At 51.9% G+C, this 20,157-nt stretch overlaps 5 protein-coding genes across 5 annotated transcripts; 3 read left to right on the top strand and 2 right to left on the bottom strand.

The window, feature by feature from the left end:
* Nucleotides 1-894: 894 nt before the first annotated feature.
* ACO1O0_005836 (uncharacterized protein) lies at nucleotides 895-2,473 on the top strand (the record flags this gene model as incomplete). Its single annotated transcript, XM_083195243.1, has 2 exons — nucleotides 895-1,149; nucleotides 1,349-2,473. The coding sequence occupies 2 exons, from the start codon at nucleotides 895-897 to the stop codon at nucleotides 2,471-2,473; spliced, it is 1,380 nt and encodes a 459-aa protein (XP_083048259.1).
* A 532-nt stretch (nucleotides 2,474-3,005) lies between these two features.
* ACO1O0_005835 (type I polyketide synthase) lies at nucleotides 3,006-11,426 on the bottom strand (the record flags this gene model as incomplete). The annotated part of the gene is made up of 10 exons (XM_083195242.1): nucleotides 3,006-3,926; nucleotides 4,021-4,513; nucleotides 4,579-4,919; nucleotides 5,006-6,262; nucleotides 6,322-6,347; nucleotides 7,173-7,682; nucleotides 8,240-8,830; nucleotides 8,903-9,394; nucleotides 10,199-10,391; nucleotides 10,446-11,426. The coding sequence occupies 10 exons, from the start codon at nucleotides 11,424-11,426 to the stop codon at nucleotides 3,006-3,008; spliced, it is 5,805 nt and encodes a 1,934-aa protein (XP_083048258.1).
* A 938-nt stretch (nucleotides 11,427-12,364) lies between these two features.
* ACO1O0_005834 (uncharacterized protein) lies at nucleotides 12,365-14,766 on the bottom strand (the record flags this gene model as incomplete). Its single annotated transcript, XM_083195241.1, has 9 exons — nucleotides 12,365-12,768; nucleotides 12,841-13,350; nucleotides 13,455-13,699; nucleotides 13,766-13,891; nucleotides 13,949-14,182; nucleotides 14,254-14,364; nucleotides 14,434-14,489; nucleotides 14,579-14,671; nucleotides 14,710-14,766. 9 exons carry the CDS (start codon nucleotides 14,764-14,766, stop codon nucleotides 12,365-12,367), a joined length of 1,836 nt encoding a protein of 611 aa, XP_083048257.1.
* An 807-nt stretch (nucleotides 14,767-15,573) lies between these two features.
* ACO1O0_005833 (SDR family NAD(P)-dependent oxidoreductase) lies at nucleotides 15,574-16,684 on the top strand (the record flags this gene model as incomplete). The annotated part of the gene is made up of 4 exons (XM_083195240.1): nucleotides 15,574-15,646; nucleotides 15,719-15,827; nucleotides 15,901-16,370; nucleotides 16,449-16,684. The coding sequence occupies 4 exons, from the start codon at nucleotides 15,574-15,576 to the stop codon at nucleotides 16,682-16,684; spliced, it is 888 nt and encodes a 295-aa protein (XP_083048256.1).
* A 1,383-nt stretch (nucleotides 16,685-18,067) lies between these two features.
* ACO1O0_005832 (MDR family MFS transporter) lies at nucleotides 18,068-19,849 on the top strand (the record flags this gene model as incomplete). The annotated part of the gene is made up of 2 exons (XM_083195239.1): nucleotides 18,068-18,316; nucleotides 18,377-19,849. The coding sequence occupies 2 exons, from the start codon at nucleotides 18,068-18,070 to the stop codon at nucleotides 19,847-19,849; spliced, it is 1,722 nt and encodes a 573-aa protein (XP_083048255.1).
* Between the last annotated feature and the right edge of the window lie 308 nt (nucleotides 19,850-20,157).

Below are 20,157 nucleotides of genomic sequence, written 5' to 3'. Positions count from 1 at the left end.
CTACAGGTATTACCAGACATGTATCGGTCAGATATGTGTCGATGGGTCCACTGGGACAAGACGCCCGCCGTGCAAGCTGTCGAGCATAATTTATACGTATTCTGCAAATTAGACACCTAGCAACTCCTAGATTAAGTCAACGAGACATAGTAGCTACATAGTATATGACGCCCACTTCCCGTGAGCGCGAGCATGGGCTCTTCTAGACGTCGTCGTAGCGGAACGGCGCCCCATGATCCGTAGTGGAGCCAGCGTATCTCGGAGCTGGAGCCGGGTTGCAAACACCAGGGGCTGAGATGGACACCGTAGCTGAAGCGTGGTTCCCAGCCAATCAAGGGCACGTTTTAACTTTCCCATAACGCTTCGCGATCCGCTCTCCCATCGCTCTCCGATCGCTCTCCGATCGCTCACCGGGGGGGTGCCTTGCTTGTGGATAGCAGCAGGCCATACCCTACTGATTTAGAGAGATGGTGGTGGCAATCAGGGAGATTTGCGGAAGGACGCCAGTCATCCATCATCTAATGATGGGAAGGCACTCCGCCAATAGGTAGCGCCCTCCTATGCGTGCACGTACAAGCCGGTAGTAATTAGCTGTCGCTTTCATAACTCTTCGCATACGTTCGGCGGACTTGTCAATCAGGGCACAACTTCTGCAAGAGCTAGAAGCTGACCCATATTCCCCGTAGAGTCGGCTGCCGACCGCGTCTCCAGCCGCATCCCCGGGATATTGACCCCCTCCACCGACGGCGAGCTATATCTAGGTACCTCAAGCAGGTTTACACGGCCCTCTCCGGCGCCCTCTGATCAGCGTAGCCATGAGGTTAATTTATAAAATTAGTCTCCATCAACAGACCCTTATAAGTTCACCATAGCCTCAGGTCCACAAGCTGCGCCATGTGCGAACTCAACACCCCCCTACAGCGATACGCACGGGAAATATGCCAGGCAGCCAAGGTGATCGACGCCTACTGTCTGACTGCCGGCCATCCGTCGCCTTCCTTGGACGCTGGTGGAGGAACCAGTCTCACACTGCCCAAAGGCACCCCTCTCAATATCCTCGAAGCTAAGCAGAAATTGGTGGCATCGGCTTTTAGAGTCCAGCAGCTCGCGACTGAGCCTAGCGAGTTTGTCCCGCGCCTTGGAGTTCATGTGAGTTAACTATGCAACTGATATGAGATGCTAACCATCTTTGTTCTTTCTTCTTGGAATGAGGGGGGGAAAAGGACAAGATACTCGGTATAACTCTGTGTCAAGAGCATAACATCCCCCCTTTGTCGAAAGCACGCATCACCGGGCGGAAATTGATGAATAATTGATTGATTGATGTGCTGACTAGTTTCTTTAACAGTTTCAGAACTTTGCCTGCATCCGCTGGCTGTGCTACTTTCGCATTATCTCCTTCATCCCGCAGCATGGATCCGTGCCATATTCGGCCGTGGCCGAGCTTGCCTCGGTTCCAGTGTCGCAATTGAAGCGCATCGCACGCATGGCCATCCTCCATGGTTTTCTTAACGAGCCCGTCGAGGGCGAACTGGCGCATAGTGCGTCGTCTTCCTTGCTAGTAGCCGACCCCAAGTTGGTGGACTGGGTCTTGTTCATGGCCGAAGCGACAGCCCTGGGCGCAGCGAAGCTGGTCGAGGCCACTGACCGATGGGGTGACACGACGTCCAAGACGCAGACGGCTTTCAATATAGCCAAGGATACCGACCTCCCCTTCTTTGACTACCTGGCTCAGACACCCGAGCTGCGGATCAAGTTCGCAGCCTATATGAAGAACGTCACCGCGGCCGAGGGCACCAAGAATGAGCACTTGTTCGCCGGCTTCGCTTGGGACAGCCTGCCCCAGGGTGCCACGGTTGTCGACGTTGGGGGGTCCAACGGGCATACCGCCATCGACCTGGCCACGCGATTCCCCCATCTCCAGCTGGTGGTGCAGGACCTCCCAGAGACCATCGCCAAGTTCCAGGCCAGCCCTCTGCCCGGTGTGCCGGGATCCCCAGCCGCTGCCCGCGTCACGATGCAGCCCCACAACTTCTTCATGCCCCAGCCCGTCAAGGGTGCCAGCGTCTACCTGCTGCGCATGATCCTGCACGACTGGTCCGATTCAGAGGCCATTTCCATCCTCCAGAATCTCCTGCCGGCCCTTGCCGCTAACTCCGGTCCACAGGGGTCTCGTCTGCTCATCATGGACACGGTCTTGCCGTTACCCGCGACCTGCAGCGGTGCCAAGTCGGTCTTCGTGGATCCGCTCGAGGAGGCCATGCTACGCGCCCGCGACCTGACTATGCTTGAGGCATTTAATAGCCAGGAGCGCGAGCTGGCAGCCTGGGAAAGACTCATTGACGAGGCATGGAGGACCGATCCGGGGAACACTGGTGTCAGATTGGAGCTGGTCGGGAATAAGAAGCCGTTTGGAAGCAACATGAATGTGCTGGAAGTGGCTGTCTTGGATCGCGCCACAAATGGACAATGATGACTTACGAGTCCAAGGAGTAAGCCCGCCCGAAGTAAACCAAATTGATATCCAATGCACGAAATACTGAGGTAGCTTTAACGCACCCATTGTTCCTATCAGGATGGGTGACGATGAGGGTGTCCACGTGATTTGTACATTAGTTGTAAACGGGATGCACTTCGATGGAACCTTTACGTACGATCTTGGAGATCAACATAGTCGCCGAGAATCCATCCACTTCGCACCCGTGCGATGGAGCTGTACGATCTATGTAGTGCGTCCCTCCACTTATGTCAACATCTGCCTAACTCCTAGCGGCCTTCGCACCGAGGTAGGCATCACCAGAAAGTCTCCTGGCTATCTTACTTGTGTTGGCGTCAGCACCCTTCTGGGCTAATCCACCAGTATATGGTTAGTCCTGGCCTAACATGTAAGATCGACTATTGGGTTGCATCATCACTAGGTTCTTCTTTTTTTACACAAACATAGTCGCCAAGAACAGTACGTTTATATACGATTGCGACTCAACAATAACCGCACCTATTCAGGATTATGCAAGGCTTTCCTTCAACTTGTTTGCCATATTAGCACCCAAGCCCAATAAATTCCCAGACCTCCCAAATTCCACCACGGTGAGTTCGACTCCTAGACTCAACCTAAGCCAGTTCCTCACTTCGATGCCCACCAGGGAGTCGAGACCGAGGGAAGCTAGCGGCACGCTCAAGTCAATGTCTTGGCCAGCGGGAAGATTGAGTGGTCCAGCAATCGCATTGGCAGCTGTTTTAGCCAGGATGAGGACCGCCTCCTCCTGAGATAGCAAGGACGGGTCGCGTCTTGCTTTGACCAACAATGATGCAAGTTGACCGGTGACCGTGTCCAGCGATGGCGACGGGGACGCTGCAGATGCTTCTCCCTCTGCTTTCAAGTTGGAAGCCTCTAGATTGCGATAGATGGCCATTCTAGGGTCCGACCTCCAGAGAACCCGATTGTTTTTCGCGCCTAGCGGAATGCTGGAGCTCATGCCAATACCCAATTGGCTCTTGTTGACAAACGGAATGGCACCATCGCCAGCGTCTGATGGTTCGGGGAAGGAGCGAAGCAACATGAGGTGCAGCGCGTCCAGTAGTTCTTGCTCACGCAATATCTGCAGCCCTGTTGTACGGAAAGTATCGAGACCTTTGGTGTTTCGACTCAAGTAGCCGACATCGTCCATGGGACCGACATCGAGAACGGACGCCGGGAGACCCAATGAATGCCGGTATTGGACGAAGGCGTCAAGGAAGACATTGGCGCTGGCGTAGTTGGCTTGGCCAGGTTGGCCTGCAATACCAGAGACGGAGCTGAACAGGAAAAAGAAGTCTAATGCTTCTTTCTGGCGCAGTAGCACCTTGTGGAGGTTCCACGTGCCTGATACCTTGGGTCTTGTGGTTGCCTGCCACTGTGCAAATGTCATCTTATCAAACGCCTCATCCTGTTTTCACGGTTAGTCACCATCAACCATATAGGAACACTCGTGGCCGAGGGAAACATTATGCCAGCAGAGCGGCTCATAGGAGAAAACTCACATTCAGCACCATGGAAGCTTGTATGACTCCCCCAATCGGCTTTTTAGGGGATTTCACAGCCCTGACAACGGCTGAGGAGTCGCCCACATCACCAGATATTGCTGTACACTTGCATCCCTGAGCTTCAAGCTCCAGGATATAGGGATCATCTCTAGCCAAAGACCCAGCAGATCTTGAGAAGAACACGATGTGCCGCGCGCCTTGTTCGACAAGCCACTGCGCCACAGATCTACCAATGCCCCCAAGCCCACCGACAATGAGGTACGCTCTGTCTGGTCGGAGTCGTAGCTCTCGAGACTGCAGGGTAGCATCGAGAGCATTCTTGCCGCCCTTTTCATTTCTGCTCGGGAAGGTGACTGCAATCTTCCCAATGTGTTGGCCCTTCTGCATGTGGCGGAAAGCATTTTGTATATTGCTGGCCTCGAATTCCGTCATTGGCGTAATTGGTTTAATGAGGCCGCTTTTGAGGTATTGAACCATCCGTTGGAGAATGCTACACCATACATGTTTAGCAAAAGGTGTATGCCAGATTCACAAGCCGTTGACTGAGACACATACCTCTTCACCATCAGTGGACGATGTTTGCAGATCTCCGAAAAATCAACTCCCACAAAAGAGCGATTCTGCTCAAAAAGATCCATAGACAATAGGCCCTGGCCGATAAAGTCTCTTTTGCCAATCTCAATCATGGTGCCAAACTTGGCAACGCATTTCCAAGATGCGTGGAGCAGTTCCCCTGACAAGGAGTTCAGCACAACATCGACACCGGCATTCTTCGTGGCGGCTCGAACACCTTCTAAGAAGCTATCGTCTCTCGAATTGAATATTCGGTTCCGGGGTATGCCGAAAAACTCGATCATGTGGCGCACTTTATCTTGATTTCCCACGGTACAATAAACCTGCGCAGCCCGTGTCAGCCATCCATTGGAACCCTGTGAAGTTTGCTAGGAGAAAGGTGAGACAGCTAAGAAACAGTTCGTCTTACTTCAGCACCAATCATCTGTGCTACCTGTACGGCTGCCATCCCTACCGCGCCGCACGCTGAATGGATAAGGATGGTCTGGCCTTTTTGCAATCTGGCCGTATCGACAAGTGAGTGAATCACCGTGCCAAACGCACAAGGCATCGTAGCGCCTGCAGAGAAGTCGACGTCATCAGGCATCTTGACACACAGATTTTCGCTTGTGCGCACAACCGTTGCAAAGGAGCCCTGGGTCATCGACATGACCCTGTCGCCAACCGTGAGGTCTTTCACGCCTGGGCCCATGCTGGTAACTATGCCGGCACATTCCAGACCAAGGGTCCTAGTTGTGTTTTCAATGATGCCCATAGCGATTAGGACGTCCTTGAAGTTCAGCCCAGCGGCTTTCACCTCTAGCTCAACAATATTGTCATCGCTACTACCGATTAAAGTGTTTGGTGGCTCGAGGGTCTCCCTCCAGTAGAGACTCTGCAGCGACCCCGGCTGATTGAAATCGAGTATTTTGGGAAGCGAATGATCCTCTTCCCTTTGAAGTGCCTTGGGGATCGAGATCCAATGAAACTTGCCGGTCAGAACATTGCCGTCATCCCACACATACTCCAAAGTCGGTGCCATGTCGGGTTTCCGAACGCGCTGTTGAAAATGTTGAAGGACGTCTACTACTGCGACAGCGCTGGCCTGCACCTTGGCAGCCTCGAAAGAATCGAGCTCGAGCGTGGCAAAGTCCATGAGCAATTCTGAACGGAGAGTGCGTGCTAATCCCAGAATTGCAGCGTATCGCGGATCTTGACAACGGACCTGACTGGCATTGGTCACCCAAAGGATGCCTCCCTGATCGACATGGTGGCCCAGGAGCAGCTCTTTTAGAGCGTGGAAATTTTCTGAGTCGATGTAGTTGAGGAATTGCCCCTCAAAGTCTAGAAGAGATAGAATCAGCTGGCCTGCCACCGGCTTGTCGCGCACGTTGCAGAAATCGATTTGGAAGCCTCGCTGGAGAAGTTGGTCGACAACGGCCCTGGCAGCTGGTACGAGGCTCTCTGTTGGTGTACCGGTAAGCACGGTTATTGTCTTTGAAATACCCTTAGCTTGATCGATATTTGGGAGCCTCGCAATGATGTTATTGTTAAGTTGACCATCGTGCACCATAGCTTCGACGTCGAATCCGGCCGTCTTTAGCTCATGCTCCCAACGTTCTGCGGTCACGTACGGCTCATCGAGTCGATTATCCGCCTCGCCATGCCACCAGCCAGGAAGTGCGCCCTAAAAGGAGTATAGTGGTCAGTTTTGAGTGTAGCCTAGCGCAGTTAATCTGAGCTCACCATGACATAGTTCATCCATTTGGTTGCTGTCATAACAATCAGTCTACAGGTCCTCTCTATACATGTACACGTTATTCTTATGAAAGACGCACTGGGACTCAGCTCTTGCATTAGCAGACGGCCACGCGGCCGCAGAAGCCTTTTCACATTCGCCAATGCTTGATGTAGACTACCTGTGTGGTGAATAGCCTGCTCAAAGTCTCGTCAGTCCTGTAGCAACAAAATCAAGAGAATCGGTAGGTCAATCACATTTCGTGCGATGATCAGGTCGAAAGACTCAGGCTTGAGACTTTGCTCCGAGAGACTTTTGCCAATGTCGAACACTGCAAAGTCCATTGCCGGAATATTCCTACACAGCCTTTGGACATTGGCAAGTGGTTGCTCAAACACATCGGTATATACGTATGAAGCGAACATCCGGTCCCCGGAATCTCTTGACACAAGGCGGGAAACGATAGAACTTCCATGGCCATCACGGCCTGCACCAATGTCCAAGATGCGCAGGTTAGGTTCGGAGTGGGTCAACAGCCTCACATATTCGCCGAATCCACAAAGCTGTATATAGTCGTTGATCTGTATCCATGCGTCTTCCTGCGCTAGGACATCCATAGGCTGGACTGCGCCGGACCAAATGTTGTCCAAGTGCAGATACTGGCGATATATAGCAGACGCGGGCGCAGCTGCACCGGTTGCAGCTAGTTGTCGTTGAAGTCGCTCAATAGTCCCGCATCTCTCGCTGTGACTCATGGTCGCAAGCTTCTGACACATCGCAACATTTGGGTAGTTTCTAGAGGATGCTTTCTGCTGCTGTTGGAGGATCCAAGAAGCGAACTTGTCCAAATGAGGCTCACTAGAGCGCCGTACGGTTTGCTGCAGCCCGACGCCTGTCTCAATAATGCATGCTAGAGCGAACTCTTCGAGGAGCTTGTGTTCATCAGAGATATCCCTGTCTGGCCTTAGGAGTGTGCCAGGCTCGATGAAATTTATATCACGATCCCATTGCAGCTCCACTGCGGCATGGGAACTTCCAACACCACTCCGGACCAGTGTGTTGTCAGATCTGTCGGCGATATTATCGTCTATAGGCTGCATTCGCAGACCCTTTAGTTCGATGACGTGTTTACCCTCGCCAACGCCGGTGAGATCCCCTAGCAGTACGTTACTGGGGCTTGTGATTGAATTGGCATTCAGCACTATGTCGCAACTGTGCTGTCCAATGGTCAACTCCTCGATGTAAGTAGGCACTGCTAGTCGAACCAGCAGTTTAGGAAGACCTTTGGAGGCGGCGGTGTACAGAAGTTGGAACGCCGCGTCCAGGGTGGTGGGATGCAGCAGATAGTCCGACTCTTCTGAAGTGATAGCTGCGTTCTGGCGTCAGATATGACGAGTATTCTATTGAAGAGACTGGTTACCAACTTACACGTCGGTAGCTTAGCAATCGCCCTACATTCAGTCGGGTGTGCACTTATATCTTCCAACAGGCGAAATCTTTGTCCATATAAGAGACCCACCCGACTCATAGCTTTGTACCAGGAGCTGGAGTGGATCTGACGGGGCAGTGGTTGAGGTTTGGAGGAGCTCCCTTCTCCCTCAACGCGAGGATTTTCTTCTGCTGGGCTGACTTGTCCGGCAACGTGCGTAATCCATTCCTCACCACGAAGAGATGAGACAGTGAACTCATACCACTTCGATTCAAGGCTGGTTGTGAGGCGTAGCCGACGTAGAGTGGTGATTGTCTCGATGGTTTCAGAGCTTTGCAGCATCAGGGCGGCATGGATACTAACTCTTCGGACTATAAACGAGCTTAATGTACCTCCCGCAAGTTGCCTAATTGCTTCCCCTGCCATGGCCACGAAGCCAGCAGCAGGGAAAAGGATGTTGCCCTGAATTACATGATCTCGAAGCCAAGAGACATTACCCAGACGCAGCAGGTTGCGCCACGAAGGATCTTTGCTGGTGCTTGAAATTACCCGGGTTCCCAGGAGGTCGTGATGGCCGTACTTTCGAAGTCTCCACTCCTTCGAGAGCCGGCTCTCTGCCCAATACTTGCCCTCGTAGTGCCAAGGGTAGGCTGGTAGGTCTATGAGGAACTTTCCACTCTGGACAATACGGCTTAAGTCAATATCCACGTTGCGAAGCCACAAGCTCCCAGCCATCTGCAGTATATTGATGTATGCGTCTGCGTTTCGGACTAGGGTAGGGATATAGTCGGCCGTTGGGGCTGAGCTGTGACTGCGGATAATCTGCCTGATAGGTCCAGCGAGCGCAGAGTGCGGACCAATTTCCAAGAAGGTTGTCGATGGGGAAAATGTGTCGAGTGCGAGTTTGGCAGCCGAGTAGAATAGTACCGGGGATACTAGGTTCTGGATCCAGTAGTCGGCAGCAAGACAATCCTCATCCTTGATAATTTTACCAGTTACCGAAGAGAACAAAGGCACTCGAGGTTTCTGCGAGGATTTCAGGCTTGATAAGGAGGACTTGTAACCACTGGCGATTGCGTTCATGTGATCTGCGTATTTTTTATGTCAGTCTTGCCAAGGGGCATTCCAGGAAGCAACCCTTTCAAGTAGACGCAACTTACACGAGTGATAAGCGCATTGAACGCGCAGCGACCGCACCAGAGTATCGGGGTGATCGTTGCGGATACTGTACATAACTTCTTCGAGGACGTCTGTGTCACCGGTTATGGTGACGCTTCCAGGGCTGTTCTCGCAGCCAATCGTGACACCAGGCTGGAGATACGGTGACAAGTCTCTCCGACCTAATCCCACAGCCGCCATTCCGCCGAAGTGAAATTTGCCCACGTTCTTGGTGGCTTGGCCTCTGTGGTACGCGACCAGAATGGCGTCTTTGGCAGTGATGGCGCCGCAGGCGTAGGCAGCGGCAATCTCGCCCGATGAATGGCCAATGACGGCAGATGGGCTTACCTTTGCCGCCATGAGCACATCCACAATGCCGACCTGTATGGCGGTGCAGCACGGTTGCGAGTACTCCGCCTCGGATAGCCTGCTGCGGGCCTTGGGCAGCATAATCTCGTTAGCCAGCGTCCATGACGGCGGCGACGTCGATGTTGCTAAATGATGGTCTAAGTTGTCTATGGATCGGCGAAAAGTAGTGCTAGTTTCAAACAGCTGCTTCCCCACTGTTGAATTAAGTTAGCATTCCGTGTTCATATAGGTAAATCCCAGGCAGTTTTGAAGACTTCAAGTTGCTGAAACACAGCAGCGGATGGTAGGCTACTCACTTTCAGCCCATTGTGCACCTTGGCCAGTAAACACGTAGACTAGATTGGGCATTGCGTCAGAGGCGACAGATGTTGCGCTCTGCTCAAATGACTCATGGCTGTTTGCAACACTAAAGGTTCGGTACGGATGATGTTCTCTACGACAACAGAGTGTGTAACTGATATCTCTCAACTTGTTCGGGTAGTCGAGAGCGTAGGCTTCGTGTTTCCGAACTAGCTTGTCCAGTGCCTCGGGATGTTTGGCAGAGAATACCAGAAGCCTTGCTGATGAACCCAAATAAGATGGTGCACTGTTAGCTTTGTGTCCATTTTGGGTGGCGGTATATTTATGGGTATTGGCTTCATGTCCACCGCCGCCTACACCGTTGGCAGACGGCGATCTGAAGCAGTCAAGAGACTCTAGTATAACCTGTAACATATTAATCAAGGCGGGGGTAACATGAGTCTGCAAAAATCTTACATGTGCGTTGGCTCCCCCGAGTCCAAAGGAGTTAACGCCAACTCTTTGGGATTTCCCGTGTGGCCACGCCATGGGATTTACGGGCACTGATAAGTTCGCTGTCTTGAATGGGACTGATGTTCTTCGTGTCAGTCTTCTAGTGTGAGACTAGAATGGCAGAATAGCGCACTCACTATCGGGGTTGGGTGTGTGAAAGTTGATGTTGGGCGGGATTGTCTTTCTCTCGAGAGCTAACACCATTTTGAGCACACTCGATAGGCCGGCGTTGCCCTCTGAGTGACCCAAGTTGGGTTTTACAGAGCCGATATAAATACCGTCCGTCCCAAAAACCTTTCCGACAGCCTTGGTCTCAATAGGGTCCCCAACCTGTGCTGATATGAGCTCTGGCGGGTATCCTGTTTGGGAAATGGCTAAACTTACCCTGGTACCTGTTCCGTGACACTCGACCATGGCGGTTTTTGAGAAATCGACAATTCCTGCCGACTTGTATGCCTTCCGAATCACGGCCTCGTGTCCCAGACTGCTGGGCAGTGTCATCCCTGACGTCTTGCCATCCGAGTTGACTGCAGTTGACCGGATGACGGCTCGAATGGGGTCTCCATCTCGTACTGCGTGGCTCAACCGCTTCAGATAGAGCGCCGTGACTCCCTCCCCCCGTGCATACCCATCGGCACTGGCGTCAAAAGTTTTGCAGCTCCCGGTAGGCGATATCACCCCCTGCTGTGTCAGAGCTATAGTCATACGTGGTGCCGTGATAATATTGGTTCCACCGACCACGGCAGCCTCGCATTCGCCCCTGCCGAGCGCGGCGCAGGCTTCATGCAAGCCATTGAGTGATGATGAGCATGCGGTTCGTACAGTGATGCTTGGTCCAGTAAATCCAAATTCGTACGAGACGCGATTGGAAAGGGCGTAGTCGCTGTAGCCTAGCATCCTGTACATGTGGGCGTTCTGGTCATCTTTCAAATCCATGTCCAACCAGTCCTCCCCAAACACCCCAACATAGCAGCCTATACTGCGGCCTCTCCACCCTTTAGCACCCCCATTCTCGAGCGCTTCGTAAACGACTTCCAGGAGCAGACGTTGTTGGGGGTCCATGGACTCGGCCTCCTGTTTTGTCATGGACCAGAATGATGAGTCCAGGTTGGCAAGGTCGATGTTTTGAAGGAAGTAGCCATGCTTGGTGGCAACATGGCCCGGCTTGTTTGCTGGACCATGAAAAGCCTCCACATTGTACCTGTCAGCCGGCACCTCGCACCTCGCACTCCTCTTGTTGATGAGCAGGTCCCAGAGGCCCTCTGAGTCTTGGATGCCTCCTGGAAGTCTCATTCCCATGCCAACAATAGCAATGGGCTCTGCCACTTTTTCACTGCCTTCATGGCTCCCTAGTGCTTCTGCCATGTCGTAATGTGGCTCGGTGAAGACTCTATTTCTGTGCACCCCATTCACCAGAGTAGGAGGATTGAGGTCGTGTTCATTGCGCTGATGCGAATTGGGATCTGAGATTCCCAAACTCCCCATATTGTTCCTTTTGCCCAGCTCCAGGAAGCCAAGGTCCGTCACAGAGTAAGGGCTGGAATAAGTAGAGTCGGTTGATTAGCTGTGATGCAATTGCTGATGAACTGAGTATGCGATGTGACATGTGCGCCTTCTGGGGCTCAGGGGACTAGATACACGAATGGCGATTGCGCTACAGCTTGCCTGGCATCAAATTCCAAGCTCTGAAAACGCCTTGTATGACTCTTTAGGGAGACAAAAAGGATGGAAGAAGGAATAGAGTTGCATCGGGCACTTTCGGTGATTCCGGGGTGGGGCTTCCGGGGTTCTAAAACAGGCACATCTCGTAGGACGACAAATAAACCCCGATGCCAGACTCCAGACTCGGTCCACAAGCTAGTTTCGGCCCTCGGTCATCTTCGGGCTTTTTTAGTCATCAAGGCTGTTCATGGTATGACGACAAGCATTTGCAGCGTAGTAGCATGAAGTTAGAGCGACGTTTTGATCTGAATTTGTCAAATGAGGCCCCAACCGCCAATACAGCATTGGAATTATCGGATGTATTCAAAATTGAGATTTATTAGTAGACTTGTAGATACTAAAATCTCAGTGCGTTGATAACAATGGCAGATCTTACGAAAGCGATGGCGTTTGGATATTCAATATTGGCTGAGTTGGAAAGAGCTTTCCCCCGAGATGTAACAAAGTCGACGTATTGTAGGATATTTGTATAGAGATCAAACTCTATAGCTAGGTCTTAAATTGCTAAGATATAATATACGATACCTATAGAATCGTAACCAAATTGAAGTCCTCCAGTTTTGAACTTTCGTCCAATCTATCTACGGAGCACTTGTCTCATTCAAAAATCCATTAGCGCCCAGATGATACTCTTCCGGGACCTCTGGCCAAACGTCGACACCGTCTAGGATGACGATTCCCATTCCACCAGCCAAATGCGTCTCTACATGGCAGTGCAGGAGCCAGCAGCCAGGGTTATTGGAGTGGTAGCGAATAGCCACCCACTCTGGGCCGTCGGCAAAGGTGAAGTTGGTGATAGCTGTGTCTCGAATGTTGGGGTTTTCAAGGTTAAACGAGCTGGGCTGTTCAAAGACAGCCTCAGCAACGGAAGTGTAGTTCCACTTACCGTACCCGTGACCTATGACATGGAATTTGTTACCATGCTTATGTATAGCATGGTTGATTTCAACCGGCTCATTGGGGAGAGCGCCAACGGCCAGGATGACTGTGGAAGTGGTGTCAGTGCAAGGCTCCTAATCTGCAGTAGGCAAGCCAAAGAAGATAAAGAAGAACTCACTGTCAACCCAAGTATTGTTTTTTGTCCGAATCATCAAAGAATCATCAACATCCTTTGGATTGGGATCGTACAACAATGGGTTGTATGCGTGCATATCGACCGGGTAAACCGATTTGCCATTCATAGTCCACCGCCAGGCTGCTCCGTAACGTCCCATCTCGAGCAGGAAGAGCTTATCTCCCTCAAGCTGAGGCGTTGCAGGCTTTACATTAGGATAAGGCGGGAAGTGGTCGATCGTGTCGATCTCAAAAGGCTCCGTGGCGTTGCTCATGACTATGCCGCCATAGTTGATGTAGCCTTCCTTCTGCTTAGTCGGCAATTGGTAGCCCAGCGTGTAGTCTTTCAGAGTATGACCTCCACTATAGCTCAGTGCCGCGTAGCCCGTAACGATCTGTGCGGCGCCATTGTCCGCGAACCGTATTGTGTAGTCTCCAGCCGGTTGGTCCAGCTTGACCATGACGGCGACTCGCTGTCCGGGGTACATGAGGACAACCTTTGCGAGATGGGGTTCTGCGACGGGCGATATCAGTAAGCTGATTTATAACGCTAGAGCGGGTCTTGAACACTCATGCGTGGTTTCCAAGTTGTCTTTTTAGGTGTTGTGGTGCACATACCGACGTATTGTCCATCGATTTCATATATCCACATGTCGTGGTTGTCAATCGACAGCTTGGCGATTCTGAGAGTCGAGGCCATGACGAAATTGATGCTCACCCAGCCCGATCTTTTGCGCTGATCCACCTTGATATAGGACATGCCTCCGTCAGCAGGATTGCAGCCACTCTGCAGCCCAGGTGGGATGTTCTCCGGTTTTCCTGGTAAAAAGGGTCCCTCTGTGATGTCTACGAAAGGCAGGCATCTGTTGTGGGTGCCCGTAGTTAGTCCTCATAGATTTCTTTTAATTCCTCATCAGTAGATGGCGTACCCTTTATCATTGATGTGCCCAGGCAAAATGACGCCGGCAATGTTTTGGGGAGTAACGGCAAAGAGCTCGTCGATGGGGGGGCAGTAAACAGACCCCTTTCCATTGATCAACATACTGTCCATACAGCTGCAGGATATACTCTCTTAGTTTGACTCTAAGCCCAGCGTTACTGTGAGAACTTACAATATGTCCAGCTCGGACTGCCGTTGCGCCTCGACGTAGTCCCAAGAGGTGTAATTTGTCCATTCTGATAAGACCAGGAGCTTCGGATCGTTGGCTGCGGCTTCAATTGCGCGTATCTCTGATTTTGAAACCCCACTAATCATGTGAAATGGTTTAGAACTGTCGGGTTTCGGCCTGATGAAAATTGCACCGTATAGTCCATCGAGCATATCCATGCGAGAATGCGAATGATACCTGCGACATGGTTAGCCGTTTTCTGTCATGCAGGTATATAGGCCGATATTATTTTGCAATGAGGTGCTTACCAGTATGTTCCTGAAGGGGTTGCTTTGAACCTGTATACGAAGCTCTCACCGGGCTCAATGGGCGTTTGAGACAAGCCTGGCATGCCATCGGACCAAGGCGTCCCTGGCAACCTGAGGGTCTGTTAGGCACTGAATAGGAGAGCTTCCAGGGCGTCTTTTGAGTGCTGGAACTTGACTTACGGGAGCCCGTGCCAGTGAATGGAGGTGTTGAAGGGCATGTGGTTGTTGACGGTGATCTATAAACGTAGGCATGTTAGTATGTAACGTGCTCACCACTCTGCCCACAGCATTCACTCCTAGCCAAGGTCAACGGGAAGCGACTTACTTGGACATCATCTCCCTCGTCAAAAATAAGATCTGGGCCTGGAAATTGGCCATTGACCTTGGTCATGAGACGGGCATGGCCGTTGGGGCTACCCTGTTCCCAAGTGATGTCAAGAGTTTTGCAGACCTTACCCCGGTGGCATCCCTGAGGTTGATGGCCTGACCTAGCGGTTTGAGGCAGAAGGGCATTGATTGACGAGGCAAAGCAACCGGCGAAAGCCAGGGTAGTGAACAACATCGTGAAAGATGCGAAATATCAGCAGAATTTCTTCTGTTGTCGCAGCATACGGTTAGACTGATGATTTGAACGGAAACGACCAAGCCCCAAGATTTGGCCCTGGCTTCCAGCGTTTTCCGACATGGCATTTGTACATGTAGTCTTGCTACCCGTACTCGTACATTGATGATCGACAAGCCATTCCCCATTGGCTAGCGATGTGGAAGCTGTATCCGTAATGCAGGACAGGGTAGAACTGGGAGTGGATACTAATGCCAAGACATCAACAACCCCAATTGGCTTGGTAACCCATCCCAGACGGCGTTGGATCCTGATGAAGCACGACAATGATTCCCCGAACCCCAAAAATAATTGCAGGAAATCCTCCCCGACGCAATCCCGAAGCTTCGGGGCTCGATTCACCTGGTACTATGTCTGACGGCATCAATCGCGACTGGGACACTGCCAAGACGCTGACCTTTGGGCCGGCGGCTCATGTGTGGCCGGGGAAGGTTTTGGCAGGCAGACCCAAAAGCTTTACGGACTAAGAGCCCTACCGTCATGTAGCCATCAGATATTCATATTCAGGTACTGAGGGGGCCAAAATCATGCACGTACGGTAGATGTCGCTGTGGCTTGTATTTTATTCCAGCAGAACCAGAATCCGGCGCGCATCGTGAACCTTATAATACTAAGTTGTCTCATGCGCAAAGACCATTCCAACCAAACTTGTACATACATACCTTGCTACGTTAATTTCTACCGCCATCGCTAAAATCATGTCAAATCTTGGGACATCGAAGCTGTTCAATGTCAGTGGCCTTGTCGCTGTCATCACCGGCGGCGGCACGGGTGAGTTGCTGCTGCTCCTGGCCATGTAGGGTAGATTGACTAGGAAGACACTCACTGATTGCTGTGACAAAGGGCTGGGGTTGATTATGGCCAGAGCTTTGGCTGAAAACGGGGCTGCTAAGATTTACATTATTGGAAGAAGAGGTGACAAGCTGGATCAGGCAGCTTCTTTGTATCCCAAGTATGTTTCGTCTTTATATACCCACCACTCCTGCATTCGTTTACCTGATGGATTTTACTCATTGTTATCGCAGCGTCATCGTCCCGCTACCTGGAGACATCACCAACCAAGATGAGATCAAGCGCATGGCAGAGCGTGTCAAGTCCGACGTGGGATACATCAACCTTCTCATTACTAACGCCGGCAAGTCTGGACCCATGCTAGAGTCTCTCAAGCCACGACATACGATCCAGGATTTCGTGCAGCTGGCATGGTCTTCGCCCATGGAGGACTTCACCTCGGTGTTTGAGCTGAACTGCACGTCTATTTACTATAGTGTCATTGCCTTCCTCGAGCTTCTAGATGCCGGTAACAAGGTCGACAATCCTTACAAGGGCGGCAAGAGTCAGGTCATAGCCACGGCCTCCACTGCCAGCTTTCTCAGGAACCCAAGGGCCGGGTACGCGTATCTCGCCAGCAAGGCCGGTGTCATCAGTCTGATGAAGAGTCTCTCCACCTTCTGTGTTCCATGGGGCATTCGGTTCAATACGATCGCAGCAGGATGTACGTTTCAACCCATGCTACCCAGACGCAGCGAGAGAAACTGTCGGAGGTGGTAGTTAGCTAACAAGGCGCAAACAGTATTCCCGTCCGACTCCTCCGAGATTCTCTTCAAACCCTACATCATCAACAAAACGAAGAAGCTCACCGAGGAGGGCGTTTTCTCCAGGGCGTATCAGCCGGCGGAGAGGGCTGGATCAGAAGAGGACATGGGCGGGCTGATCTTGTACATGTGCAGCCGAGCGGGCGGTTTCTTGAATGGTAGCGTCATGCTCACGGACGGTGGTAAGCTGGCCACCATGCCCGCAACATACTGAGCCTGAGGGGAAGCGTAGTAGTATCTGGCCAGCAGTCATTGGTACAATAAGGTAGAAGTTCCATTTGTGCACATTATCCATGGACACTGAAAGAGGGGCTTGCTTATTGTTCGGAGAGAGGTTGGACGAGGAAAGTGGATATAATTAAAGAGGGTTTGTTTGCTTCCAATCTTAACAGATTATTATCCCCCCTCATTAGTAGTAAAAACTGGCCACTACAGTGTGTGCTGCCACATTGGTCGGGATGTGAGCGAGCAACGTTGGTACCAACAGACGCAACAATTACGCAAGGTCGCTTATCCCCTACTAAATGCCCAGCGGAGGGCTAGCCATTGAACTAAACTTCAAGCTTGGACGCCGCATTTTTCTTCTTGTGGCCATGTTTACACGGTGGCCTGCAGACCTATTAATGATATGTGGGAACGAGAGGCCTGGAGTAGAAACGCATCCTGAAGCCATCACAGACGTCACGACAAATGTTGGGGAGGTTGAAGAGCAGCAGCGCGGGAATTTTGGGGTTAGCTGGTCACAGCTGGTTGATGTTGGCATTGGCGAGGCGGGCCGACAGGGAAACACATTCAGGCTTGTCAACTGTATCCAGTTAAGCGAAGGCTATAACCAACATAAAGACATAGTTCAGCTCAGTCCCAGTCCTCGTCCCAGGTTGTTTTCACCAGTTGGTACCACCAACTCCTCCCAGTCAGCAGCTCAAGCCCCGCCGGCGCAACAGATCCTGCTGCGTACCGACATCCGTGTCATTGGCGATGGCGGATGAAGTAGATGAACCGGCTTGTTGCATTGTCTCCGGCTAATTGATTGATGGGGCCCTCATTCCTCCAAATGTCGAGGAACTGTACAGATGTATCCGTACATGAGCTCAGACGATGAGCCCCTGTCTGAGGCTGGGCGGGAATTGCATTACCTGTTGCTCTGGTTCCCGACAGTCACCGAAACACCAATGGGAGGTGCAGGATTGGCGTCGTGTTGCACCATGAGCGTTGCCGTCACTCGGCAAGCGGTGCCGTTTCACTTGACACCGGGCGTGGGACCTCAACGGACGGCCGCCACCCGCGCATTAATCGGTCAGATACCTGTATGGTCCATGTTGTTGGGTGTGGCAGAGTGCGTCCAAAGCCAACATTCGCCTGAGAGGGTCCACTCTGGAGCCGATCATCCGAACAAGGCTGCCCATTCCAATTGCGCACCCTAGAAGCCTTAGGAGGCGAGGCCCCTTCATGCATGGGCTAGCAGGCTAGCAGGTAGATTATCTCACTTGATGTTCACTTAAACACTGGGGCTGCATCCCCTTCTTTGCGTCTTGTGGGGTCATGTTTATTATTCTATTCTCAGCAGCTTCATCGTGTTGCACACAACATTGAAAGCATGCCACAGTCAGCTACAGCGCCAGTGTCATCCTCGGCCGCTGAAGATGTGGCCGGAATTACTCCTGCCAACACGGGCAGCAATCAGGCTGAGGAGGGCAATCTCGAGACCGAGAAGCCCGAAAAGGCAACCGAGAAGCGTGAGCTGACGGCCGCCGAAGAAGATGAGGCCGGCAAAGTGTATCCACCAGCCGCCCAAACGGCGTTGGTCATGGCAGGACTGTATCTGTCTTTGTTCCTAGTTTCACTGGTGAGTGGCTCACCCAACAATTCTTGACGGCAACATGGTAACCTGACGAGCTGTGCTTAGGACCGAACCATCATCTCCACGGCCGTCCCGGCTATCACCAATGATTTTCACTCCATCAACGACATCGGATGGTATGCCAGCTCCTACATGATGACTGCCTGCGCCTTCCAGCTGTTTTTCGGCCGCATTTACACCTTCTACTCGCCAAAATGGTGCTTCCTTGCCAGTGTCGCCCTGTTTGAACTGGGATCTCTCATCTGCGCAGTCGCCCCAAATTCGCCCGTCTTCATTTTTGGTCGCGCGGTGGCTGGTGTGGGCTCCTCTGGCATCTTCTCCGGCACCATTGTCCTGACCCTACACATCATCCCCTTGCGCTTGAGACCCATATACCAGAGTCTGATGGGGGCCATTATCCTCATCTCATCTGTTGTCGGGCCCCTCATCGGTGGCGCCTTCACTACTCACCTCACCTGGCGTTGGTGCTTCTACGTCAACTTGCCAATCGGAGGCGCCACCATCATCCTCTGCGTCTTTCTCCTGCCTGCCAAACGAGAGAATCTCGACGAGGAAGAGAGGGAATCGGAGAACCTTTCCATCAGGCAGAAGATTGAGCGTCTTGACCCTATCGGAACTGTCTGTTTTCTCCCCGCCATTGTGTGTCTGCTGCTCGCATTGCAATGGGGCGGCACCACGTATGCGTGGAATAATGCCCGCATTATTGTGCTCTGGGTCCTCTTTGGTGTCTTGACCCTCGCATTTCTGGCAGTCCAGGTCTGGAAAGGGGAGAATGCAACGATTCCGCCCCGTATCGCCAAGTATCGCAGTGTGTCAGCCAGCACTTGGTTCGCCTTCTGGATTAGTGCGTCGCTCATGACTCTGGTGTATTGGCTCCCGACTTGGTTTCAGGGAGTCCAGGGTGTCGATGCTGTCCAATCTGGTGTCAGGATTCTGCCGACCATCGTGGCTTTGGTTGTGGCAAGCATTATTGCTGGTGGCACTGTCAGCAAGATTGGCTACTACACTCCCTTCCTGATTGTGTGTTCCATCCTCATGGCGATTGGTGCTGGGCTCATGATGAGGTTTCAAGTCGATACCTCCAAGTCGGTTTGGATTGGCTATCAGGTCATCTTCGGCTTCGGGGTTGGCTTGGGCCAGCAGCAAGCAGGCTTGGCAGCTCAAACTGTACTCCCAACTAGGGATGTGCCCATTGGAGTGTCCTACAAATTCTTTGGACAGCAGCTTGGAGGAGCCGTATTTGTCTCTGTCGGTCAGAACGTCTTCAACGATAAATTGTTGTCCGGGCTGCTTGGTCTTGGCATCCACAACATCGATGCCAAATCTGTGCAGAACCTGGGAGCAACCGAGCTCATGAAGCTTGTGGGGCCAGAGCATGTTCGCGAAGTTTTGGTCATCTACAACGACGCCATCACACAGGTGTTTATGCTCGGCGCCATTCTTGCTGCCTTGTCGCTTATTGGAGCGCTTCTGACGGAGTGGAACAGTGTCAAAGGTATGGATATCAAGGGGTCCTGAGAAAATAACGTCTTGTGTAAAACATGAACCGACAAAAGGACTCCCCACTTATTTTGTAGATAGCTAGCCACTGCGTAATGAATAGATTATGTATTAGAAATATTCCTTTTGCCATATGATAGGAAGCACTTGATCCAATACTGGGATGGGTAAACTCTAAGGCTATGAGGGAGTGAGAGAAACTGCTACCGCACTTTTCCTTCGACTGAAAAGGTGGCAGGTAGATCTTCTTGTCAATGACAGTAGCTGAATGGTTAATTATAATGCAAATAGTCTATTCACCACATCGGTGCTCGTACTCGCTACTG

Source organism: Amphichorda felina (genome assembly GCF_050947745.1).
Source record: "Amphichorda felina strain 45539 chromosome Unknown scaffold_6, whole genome shotgun sequence".
NCBI classification, from domain to species: domain Eukaryota; kingdom Fungi; phylum Ascomycota; class Sordariomycetes; order Hypocreales; family Bionectriaceae; genus Amphichorda; species Amphichorda felina.
The sequence above is the reverse complement of the archived record's forward strand: the minus strand, read 5'-3'. Positions and strand labels throughout refer to the sequence as shown.